The sequence below is a fragment of the Strix uralensis genome, chromosome 26 (genome assembly GCF_047716275.1).
Source record: "Strix uralensis isolate ZFMK-TIS-50842 chromosome 26, bStrUra1, whole genome shotgun sequence".
In the NCBI taxonomy this organism is placed as follows: Eukaryota; Metazoa; Chordata; class Aves; order Strigiformes; family Strigidae; genus Strix; species Strix uralensis.
In genome coordinates, this window is record NC_133997.1 from 4,895,118 (window position 1) to 4,921,384 (window position 26,267).

The window sequence follows — 26,267 nt, forward strand, 5'->3', positions numbered from 1 at the left end:
GAGATGGCAGCTCCTCAGTGACTGCGGAGCTGGTGAGTTTAAAAAAAAAAAAAGTCATGTTTTCCTAAATCCTGTGTTTCTGTTTTGAGGGACAAAAAGAAAACGGGACCCAAGATCCCAAGAATTTACAGCAGGTTTAAGTAAAAGTTATGGATGTGCTCTCCCATTTGCAACTGTGTGTGCAACCCCTTTACTTCTGTCCCAACCCAAATGTGATCCCTGCTCATTTTACAAGGGGGAATTTAATCTTTAGGTGCTTCAGCGAGAGCAGGGGTGGAGGGATGACTGGAAGACTAACTTGTCCTTTTCTCCTCCTGCACCTCCTCCTTGGAAGTTCCCATTCCTGCCTGGCTTGAAACATGCTGATATATCTGATAGAGGACAAAACACATTTCACTTTTTAAAACTTTTTTTTTTTTCTCCTTTTTGAGAGAGAGACAACCTCCATAGTAAAATTTAGTGGAAAAAAAGCTCGAGTTAATGTCACTTGACAACCACCCTGGCTTCCAACAAGTAATGGCCTCTTTGCAGAGCGAGTTGTTAAATTCTGCCTGGAAGCACCACAAAATGGTTTTCCACACCTGGTTACTCACATGTTCACCGACTATTTTCCCTCTATCTAATTATAAAAACGAGGTGGCCAGTAATAACACATTTTTAAAGTCACTGGAGAGCTGAGCTCAGCTTTCAGTTCAGATGGCTTCAGTTCTTTCTCTGTCTCTCTCTCTCTCTCTCCCCTGCCTCCAGCACCTTTTTACTCCCCCACATTCACCAGACGGTCCATAACATCATGCGCAGCCACCCGAGCTGTGGGTCCTCCGTAGTGCAGGGAGATGAGCGTCCACATCCATCTAGGAAACAATGGACTCTGGTTCCTTCGGGGCCCATCCTCTCTTCTGAACTTACTGCCAAAGAGCAAATCCTTTACCTGGGTCTAGTAGAAATTAAGATGCCCAAGTGCCTGGGCCATCGTGTCCCAGACATGCAACCAGGAGTATTCAAGATGAACCAAACATGGGAAAGAAGGTCTCATCAGTCCACGTACTGAGTTCTTCCTAAATAAGGTATGTCGACAGACTGTATTATCCGTCCTGCAGTGCGTTCTTCAAAAATGACAATCTGCAGAGGAGAGGGATCTATAAAGTTCCTTCATACAAAGGCTGAGTTACTTTAAACATTTTTAGGAGGAAAAGGCATGCGATCACAGCAGGGGAAGGAAGCATCATTTAAAGAGATCAATCAATATGAGTCTGAACAGTAACTGTGATTCTTCTTCAGCACCACATGATGCAGAAAGTGAACCAGCATCAAATCAGGTTTGTCTTGATTTTGAACTTGATGCAGTGCTTTGAAGTTTAGCTGCCATCCTCGTTCGTGTCTTAATGGCTGTCAGAGCCACAGTCAGCTTTAGAGCAGCACCTTCCCCAATTTTCACAGATCTTAGGAGATAACAGTCTCCTTCCTCTCTACTGCGCTGGTTTTCAGCCAGAGGTAGGTAATTAATCTACTGTATGTGTCTAGCTCTTTGGGACATGACTCAGAGCAGGATCCTTAATAATACCAACAAGCAAAGAGAAATCCCACCAAAGCCTCTCACCTCGTTGCTCCCTTTCCATAACCAGGGGCCAGGAAGGTAGAGTGTTTCCTGAGGTCCAATTTTCCAGTAGCGGCCCAGGTTCTGACCGTTGACAAACACAACTCCTTTTTCCCAGCCCTAGAATCAAGCCAGCACACAGAATTACTGATGCAGCTGTATTGCCCAGTTAGCATCCCCACAGGAAACTAAGTCTACTTTCACACTTGCGTTCTTTCAGGCCACTTTCTACAGGTTTTCTGCTTGCTTTCCCTGTGCCTGACACCACTGACATTTAAGTAAGCCCTGTTGAACAGGAGTTATCCTTAACGTACTAATTAAAAGGATAAAGCTTTCAAAAACGTGCAATTCATGATTCATGCTTGTACAGGAAACTTCATCCTTTTGAACAGGCATATCTTTATTTCTTCCCAAGCACAGAGTATCTCCCCTCACCTATTTCCCAGGTGACAGAAGTACTGTATTGGTACTGACTAGCGTAACTTACAACAAAGCATAAATGGAAAAGTGAGTACAATAATGATTGGCATGAACCGTGGCTCTAAGGGAGCGAAATTGGAGGAGAAAATTGAACAATACTTCATATCACATCTTAAGTTCTATGCAAGAGCAGCAATCTTCCACAGAAGGAAGATGTGAACACTAACTCTCACGCCATGGCCACAAAGAAGCGACTCTTTCCATATCACATTGAGGAGGCAGGGATAAAACTAGTGCCTTTGCTTTTTTTTTTTTTTTGGTGCCCTTTACTCCTCTGCAACTAGAAAAGAAATAGCATTTTTATGTCAGTGAAAAAGACTTAACTGTTCATTAGCAGCTCTGCAGGGTCAGTACTGCACATGTTTTCTCATCAGGATCACTACAGACTGAACAGAATTACCGGCCAGCTTGAGAAGACTTCTACACCCTCAAAGTAATTCTCTTTCTCCAAGATCAGAGGAAGACTGCAAAACTCCAGACTACAAGACAGAGCTCAGTCAGAGCTATTACACGAGTGTCTTTCTAACCAGCTTCTTAAAAAATCTTGCTCGAGAAAAAATAAGGGGGAAAGAAAAATAGGACTCGCCTGTAGCTTCAAGAAAGTGTCCTGTGGCTGATGCTCTATCCACAGCCTTCCACGAAAAAAAGCTGGACCGACAAAGTAATCTGGGACTGCGCTCCACCCAGCAGTATGTCGCAAGCTGTAAGAGAAGGACCAAACGGAGCAGGGAAGCACCAGGCAGCACTGAGAGACACAACACTGGTCTCAAGATCATTTCAAATCGCTGCTTACCATGGCAGGTGGATGTTGTTACAACAAAGTTGCTATTTCCTTGCATGCCTGAAATGTCAAGCAGCTGCTTTCTAGTGGTAGGGCCTAAAGGTAATATTCTTCACGCTGCAAAGGGACGAAGTGTTTATCTCCTGTAAACACTCAAGGCAAGCACCTAGCTGATCTCTCCCCGTCACTTAAGATGAGTGTACTGGTGGTACATGTCTCAGTCTTCATTATCCTATGCTTGCCACATCACTGATAGGCCAATTTCTGGTACAAGAAAAGGATATATGGGGCTATCACCATCTCTAGTACTTTACAGCAACGTAAAAAACCTCTGCTTTATGTGGGCTGCTGAAGTGCTGGTCCTCCTTCAGATACGACAGGGCCACGGTGCCAGCTTTAAATGCATGTGGCTCGCACAGGCTAAAGGAAAACCTGCAGAATTGGTAGGATTCAACACAGACATTCCTGCCGAGGAATGCAAACCCATCCTTGCAAGTCTGCAGTAATTGGGGGCAATCTGGCATTATTTCTTACCCGTGGAAACAATTAGGGGCCAAACAGAAGAGAAAATACGAGTGTAAAAGTCCCACAGAAGCCTTGAGCTTCTGTCAGAACATGTTTCTCCCAGCCCTTACAAACTGCACTTGGATTCAGGGAAGTTATTGATCCAGTGCAGCTCGACTGCTACCAAATTACTCAACTGAAAGCCCACGACAGTTCCTTTCACAACACCACGCACTCCATCCTCCTGCGCAGCGACTGTGAGCTGATGGTGTTTCATTGCTACCGGTCACCTGCCAGTACCCCACTGCAGTGCTGACTAATCTGGCTTTTCTTTGGGCATGGCAGTGTGCTTCCTTTAATGTTCCTCACTGAAAACACTCTTCTCAAACCCTGCAGGCCAAGGTTAGGCAAGTTACCCCAGCAATAAGAATCCTTCAGGTAGCTCCCCCCAGCACCTAAGAGCGTCCTTAGAAATTTCAAAATGTAGACTTTTTTGCCTTTTAAAAGCCATTTCAGTTTAATACGGCCCCTCTCTCCTTCCTACACAAGCTGAGGGAGCTGTGATATCTTGGGGGATGCAGATGTGTTACTTTCTGGTATTAACAACATAACTGAAAACAGTCTCTCTGGATTGTGGCAAGAGTCCAGAGGGCATCTGTTGCCTTAAACGTTTGCTGAGGTTTTCTGTATCTACTAACAGAGGCTCCTTAACTTACCCCTGCTAAATTTCTTTTTCAGTCTTTCTTGAATTAAAGCAAAATAACTTAAAAGAGAGGAAGCCATCTGGACTTGTTAATGTACTATTAGTAGCTTCCTAGAATTAATCTGTCCCTTGCGAGTTTGAATTACTAAATATATCAGCCATATTGCTAATTTCAAGAAAGACACAAACTTCTCCCACATGTGGGTGTGCTGGGACCCACCCCTTTGGGTAAGCCGTGCTTTTACCTACCCGATCTAACCCTGCTGCGCAGGCTGTGAGGAAGGAAGTCTTTAAATCCTCCACAGTGGGAATACATTTCACACCTAAATAATGGTATGGGTAAGGCAGCACCATTTTCTGCACTATTTCAGGCAAAGATATCAGTAAGGAATTTATCAGTGCAAAAACCCACTTACCTGCTTTTACCTTGTGTTGCCTTTCTGATACATTTAACTGCTACCTATTAAGATTTTGTACTGATGGTAAACAGTTGGTTTCAAACGAGGAAGAAAACATTTTTAAATCCCACAAACCTTTTCATGAAGCCAGGTTTCATCTCCAAACTGTAAATCTTGAAGTTCCTCAAGGGGGTTTTATTCAGGAAGACGTCACCAATTAAGCCTGCAAGAGCAATGGGGGTAATGAAGAGTTGAAAAACAGCTAAAGCTGATAGATTTTCCTATTTGAGTGCGAGGAACAGCAGGAGATGGAAAGCAGCCACATTCTGCAATGGAATTAGAGTCCATATGGTCCCATTGCTCAGCCAGATTGAGTGGGGAACATTACTATACTTTGGCCTCTCCAATCTCTCCTTTGCTTCAACTCACCAAGCCGTTAAACACCCTCCAAGCAGAAAACATTGTTGGCACACGCAGCAGATGGGGTTTTGTTGTTATTGTTGTCTTTTAGTTAGCTGTCCATGTATAGATTTTTTTTAAAGCAGTAAATCAGTTACTTCTCTAATAGGCACAGCAAAATATAACACGGGCAAGCACTAATGTCCAGTGCTGATCCAGTGCTTTTCATCCAAGGATCTTAAGACACCTTAATAAGTAATTTTCCCTTTAGCACTCTCTTGTTAGATAAAGTTATTCTCCATGTAGCAGGCAAAGCCTGGGTCCTAATCCAGCCTCCTAATTACAGGACTGCAGTTGAGACTGCCTAAGCAGAACAGAGGCTTTATGCACCTCTTCTGCAGTAAACTAAAATTAGTACAGTCACGTGCTAACTCCATTAGTCTATTTTGTATAGTTTTTGCATACAGTTCCCCACTAAAATAGAATCCTGGGGTTTTGACCTCTTCCAGCTCCACAACTGTGTGTGATAAGACTCGAACATTTTAGTAAATTCTGCTCAACAGGATGCAATTCATTCCTCCCGATACTGTGTGAATTTTTAAATGCTGTGATCCTCCAAAAATCAAACCCCCGGGGGAAAACACGGATTAAAAAAGGTATTTTCCTTCTCTTCCTGTGAAGTAACATGCTCACAGAGCAAGAGAAAAGGTACCCTAACATCACCTAGCAAATGTAGAGCAGAATAAGATTCACTTAGTGATTCACTTGGGTGTAGCTGTCCCCTATAAAATAAGGAGCCTCGATGCAAGCCATCAAGCAGCCACTGCTTTTCATCTACGATCGCTCCAGAGAGGGGCTGATGAACTGTGTTTTTTAACAAGTTCCCTCCGTCACACCATCTCCCACCGACTCCCAGATGGTAGTTTTGGCTAGCACTACGGTAGCTGTACTGGGTCTTCAGTTTGGTTCTGTGTAAAGCACACAAGAAAGACAGTTCTACAGTGTTTTAAACTCCGAGAACTATCTAGGACAGTTGGAGAGCAAAGAACTTCACTTACCTTTCCTCTGTTCATTCAGTGCCAGCCCATAATTGACACGCCCGCGGTTCTCTACCAAGAGTCTTAGCTGCCTGAATCCCTGTAAAAAACAAAAAAAAAAGAAGAGCATCAGCTGGACCAGTGCACAGCATGTGCTGTATCAGCCCTAGTGCTTGGTTAACAGAGGTCAGCAGAGGTGTTTGAGAGGGGAGGTGGCACCAATACCTTTGGCAATTGCGATTTATCCGTTCTGGATCATGTGACAGAACAGTGTCGCCGTACCTTATGCAAACACTTATGCTACTGAGGAACTCTCAGCTTTTTCATAAAAGTTTTCCTTCTTTATTTTTTTTTTTCTGTTGAAGTTTTAAGTACCGTTTTGATATCACCCACAGAGCCAGAAATGGAGTTTGACATAGTACAGGCTTATTTCATACAGCTCTCCCACAAAGTCATAAGAACAGCTAGTATATCCACCCACTCACCTACTCCTAGGAGCCACGCACAGCTCTGCTGACACGCCTTCAATCAATCTACTACTCTCACTGCCAACTTCTGCCAGGGTAAGACCGCTCTCAGAGCTAAAGAGAGACATTCCCCCGCCTTTCATCTGAGACTCAAAAGATGCAAAATCCCCCAAACCCCCTTAAAACCTGCTTTGTGCTAAGGAAGATGAAGCCTACACGGACTTAATCTGCACAAATCGGGTACTCCATGTCTACAGTTGTGGGTGTGGCAGGAAGGCTGGCAAATTGTGCACCGCAAGGACTACGATGACTTGTATTTTCTCCGTGGAAAAGTATTCAAAAACCATTCTCAATGACAAACAGTAACTTGGCAGTGAAATCACACTGTATTTCACTAATAAAATAGTGTCTAATTAGGGTGTAACAACCGTTCCCTGTGTCAGGCTACCGTGGCAGCTAGTTAAACAGATTAGGTGGGAGGTGCCTTCTTGAGAGCGCTGTCTCTTTAGCAGTCTCAGTTCTGTTATCCACATACCATTGCTGTGAACAACCTCCAATTAGTTACCTGTCCTTCAGGAAGGGAGAGCTCCACGCTGTTGTAGTCCAGCTCACCAACATACATGGTGTTTACAAACACCTGCAGAACAGAGCACAAGAGAGGAGAGCAACTTCTCATCAACTGTACTATAATCACGTGTTGCATAGCCTACTGGAGTTGGTTTTGGGGAGGAAATGGTCTCTACTTGAATCCAGAACTCAGCATCCGTAACTGTGTCACTGATTCAGTCTAGGTGGGGAAAAAAGAATCACATTTCTCAGAACATTCAATATTCTGAAGTATCATAAATTTTAGCAGGCTGGAACCTCAAGCTGATTTACAAATGATAAGGGGTGGTTGGGGCTTAGCTGAGACTCGAAAAGAGCAAATCACAATTCTAATCTAAAAATTCACATTTTCCTTCACGGCTGACCCACTTCCTGCCTAGCTGCCAAGACCAAAGCATTTACATCTGACTGCAGTCAGTCACCCTCTGCTCCTCACCTGTGCTCGGTCACGGACATGGTCTCTTGAATGCAGATGTCCACCACCAAATATAACAGTCTCGTAGAGCACATATCCATAGGACTGCCCGCTGCTATCATTTAGATGCAGATTCTCCATGTTAATAGGAAACTCTGACTTAATGGGCTGCAAAGGAGAAACAAATTTAACGGCAGAAGTAGCCTCTTGGCATTGACAGGCCACACAGAGGCAATTAATTTAAGACAGGTGTTCTGCTCTGCCACAGGTTACATTTACCCTGTAAGCCTCCAGAGTGTTCCAACCTGAATCACCTTATGCCTCTATGAAAGCTACAGCAGTAAGGACAAGGTACCAGAAAATGGAGCCAAGGCCTTGCAACACTGGAATTCTGAGAACAGAAGTAGCAGCAGAAAAGGTGAGACAAAGATTTGCCTCCTTCGCATATCCTTGACAAAACATTCCCCAACCTTGCCCTCATGGGGTAACAACCAGCACACTCATTGTCTTTTCCACCTAAGAGGTGATGCCTTTTAGTACCCAGCAGCATTAAAATTGGTAGTACTACCTGTAAAAGAGATGGTAACACATCCCAGAGAGAGATATATTGATGCAACAGGATTGCACCATATGACGCCTTGCTTTCAATCATGGGAGGGAGAGGAAGAGGCTGGCCTGTGATGCAAAAAAGAAAGATGAAACAGCTACTTCAGATGCAAAAAGCCAGCACAGATTTAAGGCCCCTCCAGGCCTCCTTTGGTCCTCCCTCCCACTTTCTGGAAAAAGCACCCAGTCAACCAACCAGAGCCACAGGGCTCCAGCAGAAGGGCCAGTTTAAACAAGTCTCTGCTTTAACACTGTAGGTAGAACAGTGTTTTGGTTCTTGCATTTATAATTACCAATGATCATGCTGAAGAGTTGTCGGAGCTTGAAAAATTTGGATGTATAGTCTCCAGCCTCTGTCAGCACAGCGTCGTAATCTGAAAAAGAAGCACATATGTTTCAAAAAACATACAGCAGCTCTGGGACAGCCTTCATGTACACTGTCGTCAAAGTAGTAAAAGCCCAAGACACAGTTTTCTTGGCACTGTCTATATTATGGAAACCTGTACATTTTTATCTGTGTGAATGTAGCTAGACAAGCACAGAGTTGCTTAATTTGGAGAAGAGCCACTCACTGAGGAGCAACATACTTCGAGAGATCTAATTTGCACGTATTCAGAACTTCACACGAGATAAAGTCAACAATTAACTATTTTAACAAAGGGCTGCTGGGATGAAAAGAGCTTTGCGGTACAATTTGACTTGGTAAAATTAAACACCAGAACTGTATCTTGGATCACCATCTTCAGGGCAGTGAAAGAAAACTCACCGTAACTGGTGACATCTGACTTGTATTCGTCGGCCTCCAAAGCGCCGTTCATGAAGCCGAAGTTGGTGCCTCCGTGAAACATGTAGAGATTGATGGATGCTCCTAATTTGAGGATGCTTGCTACAGTATTCACCATTTCTGTAAAGGAAGGGCAGTGCCAGGAAGGCCACAGACCAAGAAGCAAGGCTAATGCTCTTCCAGTAACTCAAGCAGATGCAAACATTCTGCTCCTTGTCAGTCACACCTGGGTAGTTACAGTGATTCGTGCTGTGATTTGTGTTTTGCCCTCAGTAAGGGCAGCACATCTGCTGACGTATCGGGACATATCCATACATTCATACATACCTCTCCTATAGCTGAAAATGGGTAAAGCTCATGCACTTGAGGAGGAATTTTGCTTTTAAGCAGAGGAGTTGTAAGGACTACTCAGTCAGACTCCTAAACTCAACACACTAATGACCCAATTACAAAGACAATTGCAGGAGGATGAGAAAGTCATTAAAAGTCTTACATAGCTCTGTTTTCACTGTACTTTAGATGCCCTGGAGGTTCTGGGGCTGTTGGGTGGGGTTTTTTTCAGTACTAATCTTCCATCCTAACGAGCTTTTAAACTAGAAAAAACCTGATACTTTTCAGAAGGTGCTATACTTGCAAGAGGCTTAAATTCATCATATTCCCACAAAAGGTAAAATAATCCTCTCTTAATGAGGAGTGTTTACGCACTAGACAAGTAATGCCGTTATGATCGAGGTTTCACAAAACTTGTGACAGTTCTACAAAATGCAAATAAAGTCTTCACAGGATTTAGATTAGCTCAGGAGACGAAACAGATGATTTAAATCACCGGGCTGCATTTTTTAAAATCAACCTAGGGTAGCACAAGGCCTTAGGACACATTGACATTAATAACTTAAGGGGTTTGGCGCTCTGCACACCCCACAGAGTTCGTCTCCGAGAAATAAAAAGATAATTTTTTTTTTTTTTTTAAAAAGAGCTGCTGTTTACTAACACTACTAAAGAAAATCCAAGGCACAGCAATGTGACCCACTCACTGAGAGATTATTCATTTACAAAGACTCACACAAAACAAAGGTTACAGCAGGACAGAAAATTTGAGAAAGCAGTATGTAATTTCTCCACGGCTGTTTGCTGAGCAATAAACCCCCCTATCTACAAGAACAGTCTATGGTGCTCACCGTCTGCATCAAAGACATAGTGAGGGCCTCCCCAGTTATCAAACCACCCGGTCCAATACTCCATCACCATCTTTGGCTGACCTCTCTGTATCAAAACAAAACCAAAGGGTTAAAATGGAGACAGCACAGTCTTGCACTCATCCCTATTTTCTAGGGAAGCATTGTTCAAACGCAGCTTGGCAATGTGGTTTGAAAGAGGGTGTTCTTCTCCTATTGGCATAAAAAAAAAAAGCAGCTAAGGAGCCCTGGACAAGTAAAGAACAAGATGCTGTGGGCCAGTGATGCCCAGAACAGGCAAGCAAAGCAGCAGAGAAGTCCTCTGCTAGGCACAAAGCAAAAACCACAGCACACAATCAGGTGATACCAAACAGTTCTGGATACTGTTGTTCGGTAGAGCTGTTGCAGAAAGACAAACCAACTGTCACTGTTTAGCTTCTGCTAGAAATACAGATTTATAAATGTCTGCTTATCAGCTACACCACTGCCAGCTGAGAGTTTGCAGGTGCACCGCAGCCAGAGCTTGCCAAGGTAGGAACAGCAGACCTTAGCGGCTTAATGCCTTTTTAATGCCGCATATGGTGTTGGCAGGAAGGAATTAGCCTTTGCAGGAATTAGGTCTTCATTAAAACGACTCTGCACACAGAGCAATTGCTTCCCATTTGTTGCTGCTTGCCAGCTCCCTTTGCTCCTGCAGAATTCCACCCGGCCCCATCACACCGGACAGGACAACATGTGCTCAGCCTGGCTGGCACTCCGTCCTCACGGTATTTATTTCAAGTCAAGGCAATTTTGTCCTTTATTTGAGAGGGGCTTTATCTGATGCCACATGAAATGGCCACGGTAAGTGGCATTAAAGAAACTCGTGTTTCATTAAGAGAAAACAACTGCAGGTGCTGTAATAATCTAATTGTTCCAGGTTCAGACCAGCTCTTGGAAATATGTTTTTCATCAATCCATCCGCAGTAAACTAGTCAAAGAGGGAGTTTTATCACCCTCTGAAATAAGAGATTGTAACAAGGAAAAGATAACATAGCTGCATAATCCTTACAAATATGAATGACAGGCTTCTTATCTTGTAATCAGTGAGTGTGGCAAAGGAGGAGCTGCTTTTATTGGGCCACGTTACATTTGGGTATTCAGTTGGTGGGGAAGGTGCCTCCTTCTGTTCGTTTGCAGGGTTTGGGGAATTTTGTAAGGCCTAAAGAAGGCAAAAGCACAATGCAGCAGAGCCCCTTTTGCCTGTGCAGGAAAAGAAAACAAATTAAAGCTGTAGGATTCAACGTTCAGCATGCCAGCAGCAAGGTTTCTTTTCACAGTACAAGCAAAAGCCAAAGGAAGGGATCAGAAGAGGATCGATCACGGCCTGGGGCACAGGTCAGTTGTTCACATCCTTCCAGGCTGGTATTTGGAGCAAGCAGAGCAACAAGAGGAAGAAGAGGACAGAGAATGCAAACAGAGAGAGAGCCTATCACCAAAAACCAAAACTTGTTATTCCCTCACTACTTCCTCATCACACAGTCAAGATGCTTTTTGCATCAAACGTTCATGAGGCAATTCCCTACCCCTGATTCCCATCTCTGACAGCACAGGACGCTGTTAAAGACACGCAAGCGACACCCTGAAGTCAAATGTTTTTCCACAGTGAGCGCTGTTAAATGCCAGGTAGGCTGGGCTGCGGAGAGGGCAGGAAGAGCCTGGGACTGCACTGTGTGGAAGGAGTTTTGTGAAGTTACTGTGGAATCATATCTGAAATCAAAGTGTTCCTCTGATCAGTTCTGCTGCAGATCTTTGCCGAAATAGGGCCAAATGCCTAATGGAGCCAATACTCACTTCTGCACAGCATGCCATTAATACAACTTCACATATCTACACTCTGTATGAGGTGCTGGAGATGACTGAAACACCCATCACAGTGTTCCCGGCAAGAACTGGGGGAAGCACTTGAAGGCTACAGTTTTCAATCATGCTCTTGACGGCATCCACAGCACCAGGGTAAAAGAGTTTGGGAAAGAGACGACTGAACTTCAAGACAGAGGTCTGACAGTTGCAAAGTGAGATGCTACTGGGTATCAACACTGAAAAGTGTGAAGAAATCTATCCCTTACAGCTAAACACAGGCCACAAGGCACAGCTGAAGGCCTTTAAGAAGGCGCTGGATAACAGCCTACTTAAAATCTCCTTAACTTTCCAGAGAAATCATCCTAAGTATTTTCACTGATTCCAGAAGGATTTGGCCTAATGAGAAGGAAGCCCAAGCATTTGTTCCAAAAAAGCCCCAAACCAAAACAGACTACGAGCACTTCATTTCTAATGCTGTCCTGGAAAAATCTAGGTGAACAAAGTTTTTCTGCATCTTACCTGTACTGTGTCCAGGTATTTCAGTAGCCCAGGTTCCAGTTTCTGGAAGTTAACAGTGGCCAGTGCTGTTGGGAAAAGAAAAAGCTTTTATTAATTGACTCACATACAAAAGGCCTAGGGAACCATCTCCTTGGGCATCAGCCCAGCACAAGTCAGGGGGAACCGGAGCATCTTCTGAACCACCAATACAACCTCCTCGGGAATTTCCCATCAAAGTCTGCACTTAGTATGCAGAATCTAATGGGACCACAGCACAGAGAGGAATACTTGCAGGCCACCTTTTTAGCTCTAACGTTCAGAGATACTAGAAAGAGCATCAGAGCAGCTCATGGGGTGTCACAAGCTTTAATTAGAGGCTGTAAAGCACTTGGAGATCCTCAGATAAAAGGCACCACATAAAGGCAAACTTATTATTAGAAAGTCATATCTAGATGCCACACTGATCTCCCAGGCTTTAGCTGCAGGAATCGCTACCCAGGCAATATCTTGCAGCTTGTCATGTCTGTGCAGGTGGGCGAGAGAAACCACAGTACAAGTGAACCAGATAGAAATTGTAATTGGAAGACTTATCTGTGCTTCTGCCCTGTGCAGTACGGGGGAACCAGCAACTAGTCTGTGTGTGCTGCATGTAGAGCGAAAGTCGCTGCACGATCTTCAAGCACTGGCGTGGGAAGACCCATCTGCAGGTCCTGATGCATTAGAAGACACTAATCTGGCATCAGTGTCCCAGCCCCTGGTACATTTTTGAACCATTTTCATACTTTTCTAGCCCTTGGTCACGCTGATGATCTTTCTCCCAAGAAACTTTAAAAATGCAGCAGCAATGATATGATTCTGTATTAAAACTTGACTTCTTACAAGAGAGACGGTATCAAATCCAGCCCCAGTTGTGTCAGAGCTCTTCAAACAGAATATTTACAGAAGCAAAACCTCACTCCTCACTATTTATACCTCGATTTTAATAGGCTGACCTACGTAGTGGGCTGAGGTGAAGAATCTGGCACAGGCAAACGTGGTGGGAAAACAAAATAAAACGTGGATTTAGCATTGATGTAATACGTTGGTTGGCAATCCTGAAGGCGAACGTGCCCAATTCGTGCAGATTAACAGCACACCATTGAAAATGGTGTAAAGGTGCAGAGAACCAGTCCCCAGAGCCTTATTCATCCTTTCCACAGTAGGTAGTTTTCACATACACACAGCTTTCCGCCATGGTGCTTCAGCCATGGCCTGGAGGGAAAGCAGAGTTTTTATTTTGTCACCTATCAGCTCCCAGAAGGGCTGTACCAGGTCAGATTAGAGCCACCCAGTTTGGGATTGTGGCCCCCGAGCGTGCCCGTGAAGGGAGGAGGATTGCAGAAGCTGCACAGGTACTGAGAGATCAGACTGACTGCTCCCGGCAGGAACGGCAACCTACAAATGCTTCTTGGAAAGAAATCTGCTGATGAACAGAATAAAGAAAACCACAGAATCACTGCATTCGTTTTCAACTCCAGTATGGGGTCTTCTCTCTGTTTTCTTACACATTTCTACAGTGGATTTTGTTCTCTCTCTTTTAGGGCTTTCATTAACCACCTTGCCGCTATACCGCTTTGAGCCCTAGTTATTCCACACATCTGATTACTTGACATGTTGACTCTAATGAGCAGATTGTTATGACATCTAAAAGGCAAATTGGTATCAAAGAGCTCTCAGCATGCGACATGCTGGAAAAGACAACTGCAAAGAACAAGCTCTGAGGCAGGAGACATTCCCTCCCTCCAAAGATGGTGAGGGCTAGACAGGCGTTTCCACAGCAGCCCCTCTGCAGTCGGGTTGCTGGCAGGGAGAGAGTGACTCTATGTGGTCAAGGCTGGAAAAGGCTGCACACCAAAAAAATACAGCTGAGAAGACCACCGTACTGGTGAAGGCCCACGGAGTTACTGAATTTGTCCCTCTCATACTGTCATATAAAAACAAAAGGAGGGAAAAGTCTTTTCCCTTCAATCATCTCCATCCCTGAGATTAGAAAATTAACAGTATTTACAACTGAGCGATGACAGGAGCACTCAAAGACTGCACCCGGCAAACACTTCATTCGGGGAAGCAATTACTACTCAGGCAGACAACTGGCAGGAACACAGGAGAGATCAGAGGCCAAATACGTAGTAAATCTCAGCTGAACTGGATCTGGAAAGCTGAAAATCAGCATCACGCTATGCCCCAACCAGTCAGATTTAGGGCACAGTGAAACTCAAACAGCTGTACCTCCATTTCCTCACAGTGAAAAGCAGGAGGGGTGCTAAGCAGCATTTTTAAACACTGAATAGAATTACACTTTTTACAAGGGAAAGGGAAAATGGACATCCTTTTGCATTATGCACATCTGATACCCTCCTTTACCTCCCTACCACAGGCTGTACACCCCAGAGCAAGCTCACTGAGAAGACAGGGCTGCCCTGCAAACTACTGCTAAATTTACAGAATATTAAATTTCAAGGTTTTGATGGACTTTTTTTTTCTTATCTTTTTAATTGGAAAGCAGGTATCTTAGGAATAAGTTATTACTATTGGTAAGTGCTGAGGTACTTGTTTAATATCTACTCTAATGAAGCAATAAGAAGTAGTATTTTCAGCCTTTTAATCTGGTGGAAGAAACCATCAAGAAATGCTAGGTGCTGCCATCTCTTAACTAACCTCATTGGGAAGTAGATGCCCAATAGCAGACAGAAGGCAGCAAGGTATTTAGTCTGCACACACTTAACGTCCTTGAAAGCAGAGGGACTGCCTCCCCACGGAGCTATCCTGCTGTCACCGTGTTACACCTTATGTCAAAAAAACCACTCTAAACCTTTTTGGGAAGGGACTGGGTTTGTTCTGCGTGTATACCAACCATCCTTCCCAAAACCAGAACACAGATAACGGGTGCAGCGTGGCGAACAAAGCGTACTGCTCTCCTTCAAAGGCTACGTTTCACCAGCTGCCCCAGACAAAGAGCATCTTACCTCGCTCGCCTACAGACACATACCTCCTTCCACCAAGCCAAACGACAGCCCGTTCTTGTTGTCGGAGGTCATTAACAGTTCTACAATCCCTCTGTTTAACAGGGCCTAAATTAAAGAGAGGAAAAGCCATTGTGTTAACAGCCCCAGTTTAGTATTTGTCAGGATATTAAAGCACTAAAGTACATTATCACCTCCTCTGGGGAGAGCTTGAAACTGGTAGTGGCTTGGTAAGAAATATTATTCCTGTGACATCTCCCATTCCTCCTGAAGCTTCCCTGCCTACTTTTTCCAGCTTAAAGACAACTGAAAAATCTTATTTTATTTGAGAAAGCTGGATCGGTTTCTCACTGATGCATGAAACTTCAGGATTTTATCTTCCTCTTCTGCGATCAGTTTAATAAATAGCTCCACTGCTTTCCATCAAAAGAGGGCTTCAGGTGGAAGAAGAGAAAGAAAAGCAGCTCACTCTTCCTGACTGTCTCACAATGGAAGCTGAAAGGAAAAAATAGCTGGTTTGCCCGTGAATGCCACCACAGGACAGCTCAGGTACCCATGCTCTTGAACAGTCAAGTCTGGATGAATTTACTGGTTCTTTAGTATCACAGCACTGTACAAAATAGCACGCTAAGGTTTTTTAAATGCATATGCACACACAAGGTTCTTCCCATTAGGATTGTTCTCTTAACAGTTGTTTTTTTACACAACAGCAGCTAATGTTTGAAGGAGAGATTAGGAAATCCTAGTTGCAGATTAACCCCTCTTTTCACTGCCTGCATTGGAAGTCACTCCTTCAGCTTCAAGGAGCTTTGAAAACAAACCTTCCGTCTCTTAGTTATAAATTATTAACTCTAAAATGGTGATAAAGACACACCAGCTCACACAGGAGTCACCTGTGTTGTGCACCAACTAGTTAGTGTCTGCTGCGTGTTTAAAGAAACCTCTGTGTATGGCACAGGTCCACACACCCCGTGAACAAAGAGCAGATCTGAGCATTACACACAGTCCCCATGAGAGAAGCGTCACAACACAGAGTTTAAAGACAAGCCCAGAGTTAAGACAACCTGGTTAATTTATCAACCTATCATCACTACATCGATACATGAACAGAGGCTGGAATCTTGACAAAATTCAGCTACTGGGGGAACTGGAATTTCTAACGAATTTTATTAAGATAATTCTTCGAGCACTGCATTAACACTAAGTTTCTTCCCTCCTTTTGAATATAAGTGCAAAATGGAGAAACGGCAGAGAGCTGCCACACATTGAAATGCATTACAGGATTTCAGGGTGCAGCAGAGAAACCAGGAATAGAAACAGCGTCTGAGGCAGACACAGGTGTGTGCTCAGCTAATCCCAGCTCATGCCCTGTGTGGGGAGGGAGGTGCCAATACACCCCTTCACGGCCTTCACGTTTTGGAAGGCAAAGGCACTGCACCCAAAAGAGGGAGATAAGGACAGGGATTTCTGGTTTTGTATGAGTTGTGGGGTTTTTAATGGGTATATTAATTCCAGGAAGAATTGCAACATTATCACACAAGCCAGAGGCAGATCGAATTAATCAACTTGCCACATTCAAAGCTCAAGGCCCAAACCAGAACAAAGACTAGGAGCTACACCTCACATTAGATCCCACTCCAACCAAAAAAAGGAAGCCCTGCAAATCCTGCTTTCCCACATTTTCATCTTTAACCACTATAATATATTTCCTCAGATGTGAGCTGCACACAGTACCTGAATATGACTAAACAGCACTGCAAAAATACACCAACCGGCCTGGCAAAGAAATCTGTTCTGACAAGTCTGTAAAACATCACAAGCTCTTTCATCACTGAGATATGGAGAAGCAAGCACAGAGTCGACACGCTGTTCAGACACAACAGAGTCTCTGTGCCCCATTCGTTTAGGGCTCCAAAAGCTGTTTGCTTATATGCTTGTCACTGGTGGGACACAGGGAGGGAAACTACATAGATAAAACAATTCTGACATTACCAGTTCACACTGGCAATTAACTCTCTAACTTGTTCATGTGTACACTTCATATTTAACCTTCTAAGCCGTGTTAAATCACTCCACGAGATGGAGTTAGTGCAGGAGCAGGCACCGCTCTAAGCAGATTAGGACTCCTGCCACACAATTTATTTGGTTGAAGAGTTTCTCTATACCTTGAGCAGTGGGACAACCTGAGCCTGAGCTAACCTCAGGGTGAAGCTGGGGTATCCTAAGAGTTTCCAAAGGATCTGATAATGCTGTAGCAGAAAAGCAGGGAACATACACTTTATAGCACGTACACACCACCGGATGGGTGACCGCTCTCAAGCGCAGCAGCACTTTTAAGCATTCAGTGAGAAGAAATTAAACAACGACCCTTGTAAGACACACTGCAGATCCTGTAAACTGTCTGCCTTGCAATTGTACTGGGGGCAAACGAACAGGTCAGATGCACGTTAGATCCACCAGGATACCCTGGCCTCTCTGGGCACTGGCCAACTCATTACCATTCAGTGCAGAGGCAGGAGCCAGGGCAGAGTCTAGTCTCTGTTTGACAAGAATAAGGGAGGCATTAGGCAAGTTAACTTGCCTGATGCCGAGCTCCAGATTACACAGGTTTAGGAGAGGGCTGGTGGCTTGTTCACATAAAGCTTCCTCCCAGGAAAGTCAACAAGGACTAAGAGAAACCCTTCTCTAACATCATCTAAGAGAAGCAAAACAGGACCAGCAGGAGAGAGCTTCTTCAAGGCCAGCTATGTTTTACAGATACTTCCCCACTTCCCTATCACCCTCTTCTCTGGAAGAACATGGGCTTATCAGTGTTGAGAGGGTCATATGCCATCTCTTCCACTCCAGGAGGAAACATCAAGGGAAATGCAGCTAGATTGTGCACTGACGTTTTCAAGCATTTCTGAAGCTATGCTCAAAAGTTATTCAGAAGAAAGAAAATACTATAAGGAAGGTGGTTTACGAGAAAGATTCACCACAGAAACAAGTAAACGTGCCAACGTTACCATTTTAACATAGGACATGTAGTTTGGGTCTTTGGCGTAGGAACCATATTCATTCTCCACTTGCACTGCAATGATGGGACCTCCTTTCTTGTACTGTTGGGAACAAAAAGGAGAAGTTGTTCACCATGATTTCTAACCAGAGAGAATGATATCACAGGGGCACTGGCTTGCAGGAAAGATGTACAAGTCTCAGATGGACTCAGCTCCACCCTCTCTTCCTCCCAAAGTCTATGCATAACCAAACGGACAGATCTGGAGAGCTGACACAGACAACTTCAGTCCATACTGGTTCCTAAAGCGAAGCTGGTAGGTTTGTTACTGCCTCGACCTGCTGCTGTTACACACAGCTCACAGTGCAGACAGTCCCCACGTGTGGACAGAGAGAGTGAGGGATTGTACTTGCCTGTAGAGGGACGACAACAGGCATTAGGTGATCAAAATAGGCATCCACAGCTTCTGTGAAGCCCTTGTACGTTGTCCTCAGTTGCATCTCTGGATCTTGCAGTAGCCAACTATGAGAAAAGCAGCAAACAGAATCTGAGTCTCCTGTCCAGTCAAAGCTGCCAGAGGCACCACCACCCACCGGCACCGAGTCACAGCTGGGCAGGAATCACTGATCTTTCAGTGCAGGTACGGACATGGCGAGCCGGTGCAGGACACCGTGTGAGGGTATCTACCACACACCTGCAAATGAGCCCAGGCTGCAACTGCCAAGCTGTTCCCCTTCTTTTTGTTCTGTATTTGGGGCCTAAGCTCATTTCATTAACTCTCCCAATCAGATTTCAAGGGCTAAACTTACCACTCTAAAGGTTACTCTGGAATTCCCTGCATCCCCAAGGGCACTCTACAACCAAGTGCTCCCTCATAAAACCCCAATCATCGCTCAAAACAAAGCTTCTGGTAATTGTTCCCATGGTTTCTACTGCTGATTTACAAGACACAGTTTGATGGTTTGGGGTTAACACAGAAAAGAGCAATTTGTTTAAGAGCAGAACAACGTAGTGCTATAACAATTTAAGCAGAGTGAGCTTGTACCTTCCTTGTCTCTGCAAAAGGAGGTGTTAACTAATAGTGATTCCAGAGGTCTGAAAGACTCAACTCCTGTATGCTATATGCAGCTCGGTGGACTTACAAAATCATCGCCTCTTTATCTGTAAAATGAGAATAGTACTGTTGCTCTTTATCAGAATCTTTTATCTAATAAAAAAAAAAAATACGTGGGCGATGTGGCAACAACTGACAATAACTTCTTGTAATCTGATGTAGAGCGAGCTACTGCCTCTGGTCACAAGTAGCCACTCTCTCGTGAGCAAGTCCCTGTCACACCTTCACAGTGCTGCACCTGAACCCTCTGATGCCAAAGGCGTGCTGGAAAATTAAAAGATTAAAAGAAATAATCCCCAAATTTTGCCAAGTGTCTCCACTGAGGTTTACGCTCTGTGAAGGTAAGGGCAACAAGCGGTGTGTAACCTGGCACTGGTTCCACTGGGATCTAGTAACCAGGCAAGTCTCAATGCTGGTGTGTTCAACTGGGCTCTCAAGGCCTCTTACCCACAGGCCAGAAAAGTGATGGGTCTTTATCACTGCCAGCCCTATAATACATATGTTCTAGCAGGGCTTCTAAAATGGACCTGAGATGAAGCAAATTTTTACATCAAGCTGCAAATACTACTGTTCGTATTACACTGAGAAAACTGGGTTTCCCCAATTCAATTTTCTTGCTGTAACCATTATGCCACAACACAATTATTATTTTGAAGAATAACCACTCAAAAAAAATCCTGGTTGCGGGCTTACTATCTGTACTGCTGAGGAGAGCTCAGTAACACAACAAGTATTCACCCGCTTTGGGGAGACAGAAAATAAATATTCCCATCTAACAGCCAGACATTCTAAATCTTTGAAGGAGGCTCAACTGTATGATCAGGGGGTTTGCTCTGTTTTATTTCCACGGTCTCAAACGCTTGCCTCAACTGCACTATTTACACACTGACCTGGGCAGGCCACCGAGGTCCCATTCGGAGCAGATGTAAGGTCCAGGACGCAGAATCACCCACAGTCCATTTTTAGCTGCCAGCAAAAGGAAGGCCCTAGAGATCCAGACAGCGTAATTATTGTCTGACTACAGAATCCCTACACCATGCACACCAATCACCATGAAATTTCAGTACCAAAACCAGAAGAGGATTGCTGGATGAAGCAACTAGACTGGATCTAGCAACTAGTATTAAATCTGTAAGTCCCCAGGACTCCAGAAAGCAGGGGAAGGAACGAGAGTCTCCACTGCCTGGTCAAGGCACAGGCTTCACTTCAGAAGCTGGAAATTACATCTTCATCCAGAACCGATACGCACACCCTCCCCTCAAAACAGGAGTATTGAATAATAGAGCTGTCTGTACCACATACTCTAGATCCAGGTTTTGACTGAAGTCAAACTTCCCTCTTTCTTGCTCATGGAGGTTCCACGGCACGTACCTGAAATGCAGAGTTAGGGCAGTGGAGGTCAAGGGCTGAAAAGGGCACTGCGTTTGTGAAGCACAGAAAAAAGCCTCTGCACTCCCTTTGTTAGTCAGTAACAGATGCAGAGATTACTGCATGTACAGATTACAAGCGTCTATTTGCATGTTATTTGTGGCTTTCTTTCATTTTTCTGACAAGTCCTTACTTCGTGGCACTCTCTCCTGTACTCTGCAATATCTGAGTTCCACAAGACCATCATACGTGGTCGCTCTCTAGGTATAGATTTCATTCTCCAAACCAGAGCAATTTCTAAATCACAGCCGTGCTGAAGGACTGTTTCAGCACCAGACCCTTCCTCCCTGGGTCAGCATTACGAAGGCACTTTCCCAGGACATCTGACAGACATCTGTCCCAGTCAGTATTTGAGGATACAGCAGCATGTGATGGTTAAAGAAAACCTGAATCTACCCTTTTCTGTCTCTTTTCTCATAACAAGTACAGGCAGACATTGTTATGGCCCACTGGAACTAACAACAAAGTCCTAACAACTTCTGTGGAAGAGGGGAGAGGCTACAAGGAATGTGTGACAGAGCCGAGGGAGTGGGGACACTTACGTTGTGAGGGTGTTTAAGCCACATGCTTTCATCTTAAGCATGCGGTCTTCCCAGTACTCCCTGGGGACTCGGAAATAGTGCATCGAACCCCCAAAGATGCGGAAAGGCATGCCTTCCAGCAGGAACTGCGAGTTTTCTGTCTGCAAGCCTAGGGTCCTCCCCCATAACCGCAGAGGGATCAGCTCACTCCAGTTAAACCTAGAGGGGAAACAGAGAGACATATGAGCATCCCATCTCTGGTAAAGAAATCTGTGCTTACCATAAAGAAATGTGACCCCCTAAGAGAGGCTGCTCACTTCACCCTACCTGGCAGGACGTGCTCTGACCTTCCTACTTCTTAAGCAAACCACTGTCATATAGAGCATATAGATTTTTCAGAAGACTGTAAAACAGATGGAAGATCTGCCCAAGATGTGTATTTAATACTCATTTCACTAGCAGCTTCCGTCCCGAATGCCCCGAGCCACTCTGCCATACTCCACAACTGAGATGTAGCACTACTCAGGCAGAGATCATCAAACTAACTTGCTGAAAATACAAGATGGGCAAGTTTTCACTCAATCCTAGCAAACGCTTTCGGCGCTTTCGTAACTTATGAAATGCAGGATCTGCCTGTTTTGCAGTAGGATGACATACGCTGGCTGATTTCCAGATCCTCGCTCCAGCAGCGGCTACGTTTCAGTATTGCTGCCCTGGATGTCTTGTGGTCTCTGAAACCTTCCAACTCAAGCCATGGAAAAAATAAAGAACCCTCATCTGCTCGCTGTGAACAGAGAATCTTCTCCTAAATTTTATGAAACTCCCTGGATTATATTCATCACTCAGGAAAGACTAAGTCACAAACTTACCTCTGCCTGGATCACTGCTTGTACTAACTCCTTAAGATGTTATTTGTCAAAAGAACCAGAGCAAAGGGGATACCAGGTTCCACAGCACTTACCAGCTTGAGTACTCTATCACAGCTCCATTCGGGTCGGTTCCTGCATGTAGGAAACTACTTCCTACTGCCTTACGTGACTCCCCAGTTCATTTTGGCTGAACCAAGAACACACGTTACCAACTAGTCCAGATCCAAGGCAGTTACACTGCCTCCGTCAGACCCTCCCAGCTCCACAACTCTGAATACACAAAGGAGTTAGACAATAGCAGCTTGTTCCTCTGAGACGTTATCACAGCCAGATGCGAGGGATGGATTCCTGTCTCGAGAAAGCAAGTGTGACCCACGCATTTGAGAGAAATGTCACATTCAGAGAAGAGGGAAATACCTGAGCCTCCGGCTGTTTTCTACACTACGTGTAGAGCGGGTATTAGCAGAGGGGGAGGACTTCTCAGAACTCACAGCTTATGGGGATTGCTAACCAGGAGCCTGAAGCGATTACCTGGCCTCCGACACAAGACAAGGGGACTACAAAGGAACTAAATCTAAGGCTTCCAGGATACTGCACGGGCTGGCTGACAAGCACAGCGGGTACCTGTGTAGCACATCATTCTCACAGGACTCTGAAACAATCGGCAGCAGGCATGGGTAATACCTGGAAAAGGAAGTCTAGATTAGATATTCACTGCCTTCAGTCAGAGAGCACTCACACGCATTTATTGTCAAACCATTTCCAAAAAAATAGTGCTGAGCATGGGGATTTTAACGTATCCCGTTCAGAACGTGGTGCAGGAATAGCAGAGCTTTTATGATTTTTTGAGCGCAGCTCAAAGTAGGAGAAATAAGCACAAAATACCTAACTGCCATATTTAAAGGGTGACTGCCTGAATAGGAACAGGATAAAAAAATGCCCATCTACGCAAGAAAGTAGGTACAGGCAGAGCGTGATGACGTGAGGCTGGGAAACAGCAGCATTGCTCCCAAACAATTACTGTGAATTTTACCAGCAGGAAAGGTGGTTCTCAATCCACACAGAGGATATCCTATGGCTCCCTGCCCCTCTCTTCTGCTAGAACTGCATCTCACACAGACTGCAACTTCTGCAAATCAGATCCTGAAACTGCAGCTATACCTACTTCTGTTGCTTGGTGGCAAGCCAGAGGCGGAAAGCTCAAAGGAGTCTGGAGACACAAAACTCTTAATTTGTAAAGATTAGGTTGGAAAATACCTAAATTTCCAATTTGTTTCTGAGCTAGGTAAGGCTCTAAATCACCCCTGCACACAACAGTACTGCCTAACTGCCACTGGTGCCAGAATGAAGGCTGTACATAGCCAGATAAAAATAAACAAATCACTTAAGCTTATCTTCTTAATCCTGGGCATAACTTAGTTGGCACGTTTCCATCAAGCTTCCTGCCTTAAAACTCCCTGGCTCCAGTGTTTTTTCTCACCAAGGACTGGTAGGAATCTCCCAGGCTCCCAATATTTTCAACACATTATGCTAGATATCCTGAAACCCACATCTCTCACTACGATCTGTTCAAGCAACTTCTGAAAAAAACTTCTGTGACTCAGCAGAACTTCAGCCCGTTACCCTCGATTTCCACAGCTCAAAGTCCACCACTCTGTGCTATCTCTTGAGAGCAATGTATAGCTCCCAGTATATTTTTTTTCACTTCTACAATGACAGCACAGATTGCAAAGAATCCTTTTTTGTCTTTGCTAAAGGTTACTGGCCTACTTTGTCCCTCTGTATCCATTCCCTCCCTGCTTCAGGAATTTGAAAAAAAAAAAAATAGCATTACATTACCAAGTTGCCCTGAAACAGAAGCATCAAAATTAGGTTGGACAAGTCAGTCCTTAATGAAACAACCTGCCTTTATAAGACGTTAAGTTGAAGTGCAAAACACTCCACGCGGAATAGGAAAGTCGCAGTTAACTGCTAAACCAGACAGCTACACTAAGGCATTTGTGCCTGTAAAACAAAAGCCTAGCTGAAGTCCTCTCCGCATGAGATACAAGATTTAGATTTGGTGTTGGTCTACCACATCCCCGGACCAGCTGGGAGAAAAACCCAACAGAAAAGAAAGTCAAAACAAGGGAAGAAGCATGGAGACCATTAGGTTGTTTTGCCAATACTAAAGGACGCGCTTCAGAGGACGAGGGACTTTACAGTTAATCCCTGAGCTCTGCTTAGACGTGCCTCAGAGGGCTTTGCTGTTTATTCTGGGCTTCCTCTGCCCAGGGAAAAGTGAAAGCTCTGAGTTGCCTTCACTCACGGCTCGCTGTCTTGCGGCAACCGAGGTGCTGTGTCGGTCAGACAAGCCCCAGGTGCACCCTGACCACGGCTGGATAACGACCGCTGCGATCTGTGGTGCCGTTTATTCTCGGGTGACCTGGGCCACGGGGAGAAACACCGGCTACCGACGGATAGGGTGGTTTATAGATACACTCTTACAGGAGACAGCCTTCTGTGCTTTTATCAGGTATCGGCTTGCAATAAGCCTCTGCTAAAAATGCATGTGGCACAAACCCAAGACCAGCTCTAAAAGAATTTTGCTTCTAATTATGCAAAGATTTATCAAGGCTTTTCTATAGCTCTGAGGATCAGGTAACTTCCCACTATGAATTTAAGAACCCATTATAAAACATCGAAGGTATAAAAAGGATGAGAGTGGTAACAAAGAACATCTTCCCTTGCTTGAATATTATCTCAGCACTTTGCTGTCAGGGACCAAAGAGCTTCTGTCACTTGGCACAGAGAAGCTACTCTGCAGACTGGCTACAACACGAGTCCAGGAAAGAGCATCGCCCCCAAAACGGGATCTAAACCACACAGATTTAAGTTAGAACCTTGAATAACTTTTGGTTACTCCAGGTGGGCTACAGAGGAACGGCTGTTGGCCCTGAGAGTACAAACGGGACCAGGAGAAGAAAGTCAAGGCTGTTGCGAAAGGGGAGCAGGACCCCACGGCGTGCTGCAGCCCGGCTCTCCGGGTACCGCCCTGCTCGGTCGGCGTGGGGACACGGGCAGGGAAGAGCCAGTCCTGGAATGGGCTGGAGCGAGAGGGAAGCAGCTCCGGTGCGAGCACGTCAGAGCCAGCTCAGGGATGGGTGAGATGAGACGGAGCGATCGATGGGCACCGGGATGCGGTGATGTAGAGCCTCACCAGGGCGAGCACTCGCCTAACAGAGACTCTGATTTATGGCGCTGGCAATCGGCCTTTCCATATCCGTACTTTTTATGATAGATGAGAAGTTGTGTAAATTACATGGAACGTTTATTTCAAGCTTTTAAATCATTTCTACGTGGAGGCAGCTTTACTCTCTCCGGTCCTTCCCACGCTCCCGTCCTGCTGGAGGAAAGCTCTCCGCCAGTGACTGATGGGGAGCGCTGTGCCGGCTTTCCCTCTGCGTTCCGATAAGAAAAGATATTTCTATTTTATCGAGCCTGGCTCGCCGTAAATTAATTTTCCAGGCAGCGAGAGGATAGCACAAAGTGAATCGCCGTTTTCCCGGTACCAGCAGCCCCCGGGTTCCATTCAGGCGCAGCTGCTCTCCACACCAAACCCCGGTCACGGCGGCAGGCCTGCGCTCGGGAGAGCGCCCGCAGCCCTGCGAGCCCGCCCTGCCCCGGCCCGACCGCCCTGGGGAGCGGGGGGAGCCCGCCCGCCGCCCCAGGGGATGCCCCGCCACCGGGGCGCGACCCCCGCCACCCCCGCGGCGCGGCGGGGCCGTCCCGGCTCTCACCTGCGCAGCAGCAGCCACAGCACGAAGACGAGGAGCGCGACGCCCCCGAAGCGCCGCTGCCGCCGCCCGCCGCATGGCCACATGGCGGCCGCCGCCGCCGCCGCCGCCCTGGCCCCGGCCCCGGCCGCGGCCCCGGCCCCGGCCCGCCGGCCCCCGCCGCCTCGCCCCGCCCCGCCGCTCGCCATTGGCCGTCCGCCGCCGCGCTCCGCCCCCTGCCCCCTCCGGGGCCTCCGATTGGTCGCCACCCACCCGCCCGCAGGGTGGGGCGAG

General features: G+C 45.6%; 1 protein-coding gene across 2 annotated transcripts; it reads right to left on the reverse strand.

The window, feature by feature from the left end:
- Positions 1–391: 391 nt before the first annotated feature.
- Positions 392–26,122, reverse strand: LOC141935148 (beta-galactosidase-1-like protein 2). 2 transcript variants are annotated; one of them, XM_074851134.1, is made up of 20 exons: positions 25,998–26,095; positions 22,843–22,902; positions 21,371–21,568; positions 20,703–20,771; positions 20,291–20,386; positions 18,700–18,808; positions 18,297–18,389; positions 15,318–15,399; positions 12,311–12,375; positions 9,953–10,037; positions 8,757–8,894; positions 8,284–8,364; positions 7,953–8,059; positions 7,406–7,552; positions 6,929–7,000; positions 5,918–5,996; positions 4,596–4,683; positions 2,661–2,775; positions 1,598–1,714; positions 392–1,119 (listed from the first exon to the last, which is right to left on the reverse strand). In XM_074851134.1, the coding sequence occupies exons 1-20, from the start codon at positions 26,078–26,080 to the stop codon at positions 1,033–1,035; spliced, it is 1,971 nt and encodes a 656-aa protein (XP_074707235.1). In that variant the 5' UTR covers positions 26,081–26,095; the 3' UTR covers positions 392–1,032. The 2 variants fall into 2 exon arrangements, with proteins under 2 accessions (XP_074707235.1, XP_074707236.1); XM_074851135.1 differs by lacking the exon at positions 22,843–22,902 and having other exon boundaries at positions 25,998–26,122.
- Positions 26,123–26,267: the final 145 nt, after the last annotated feature.

Coding starts and splice junctions, on each gene's coding strand:
- LOC141935148 (XM_074851134.1), bottom strand. CDS start 26,080: ATGTGGCCATGCGGCGGGCGGCGGCAGCGGCGCTTCGGGGGCGTCGCG. Junction 7,001..7,405: donor ATGTCCGTGACCGAGCACAG/GTGAGGAGCAGA, acceptor TCTGTTCTGCAG/GTGTTTGTAAACACCATGTA. Junction 1,120..1,597: donor TATGGAAAGGGAGCAACGAG/GTGAGAGGCTTT, acceptor TCTCCTCTGCAG/ATTGTCATTTTTGAAGAACG.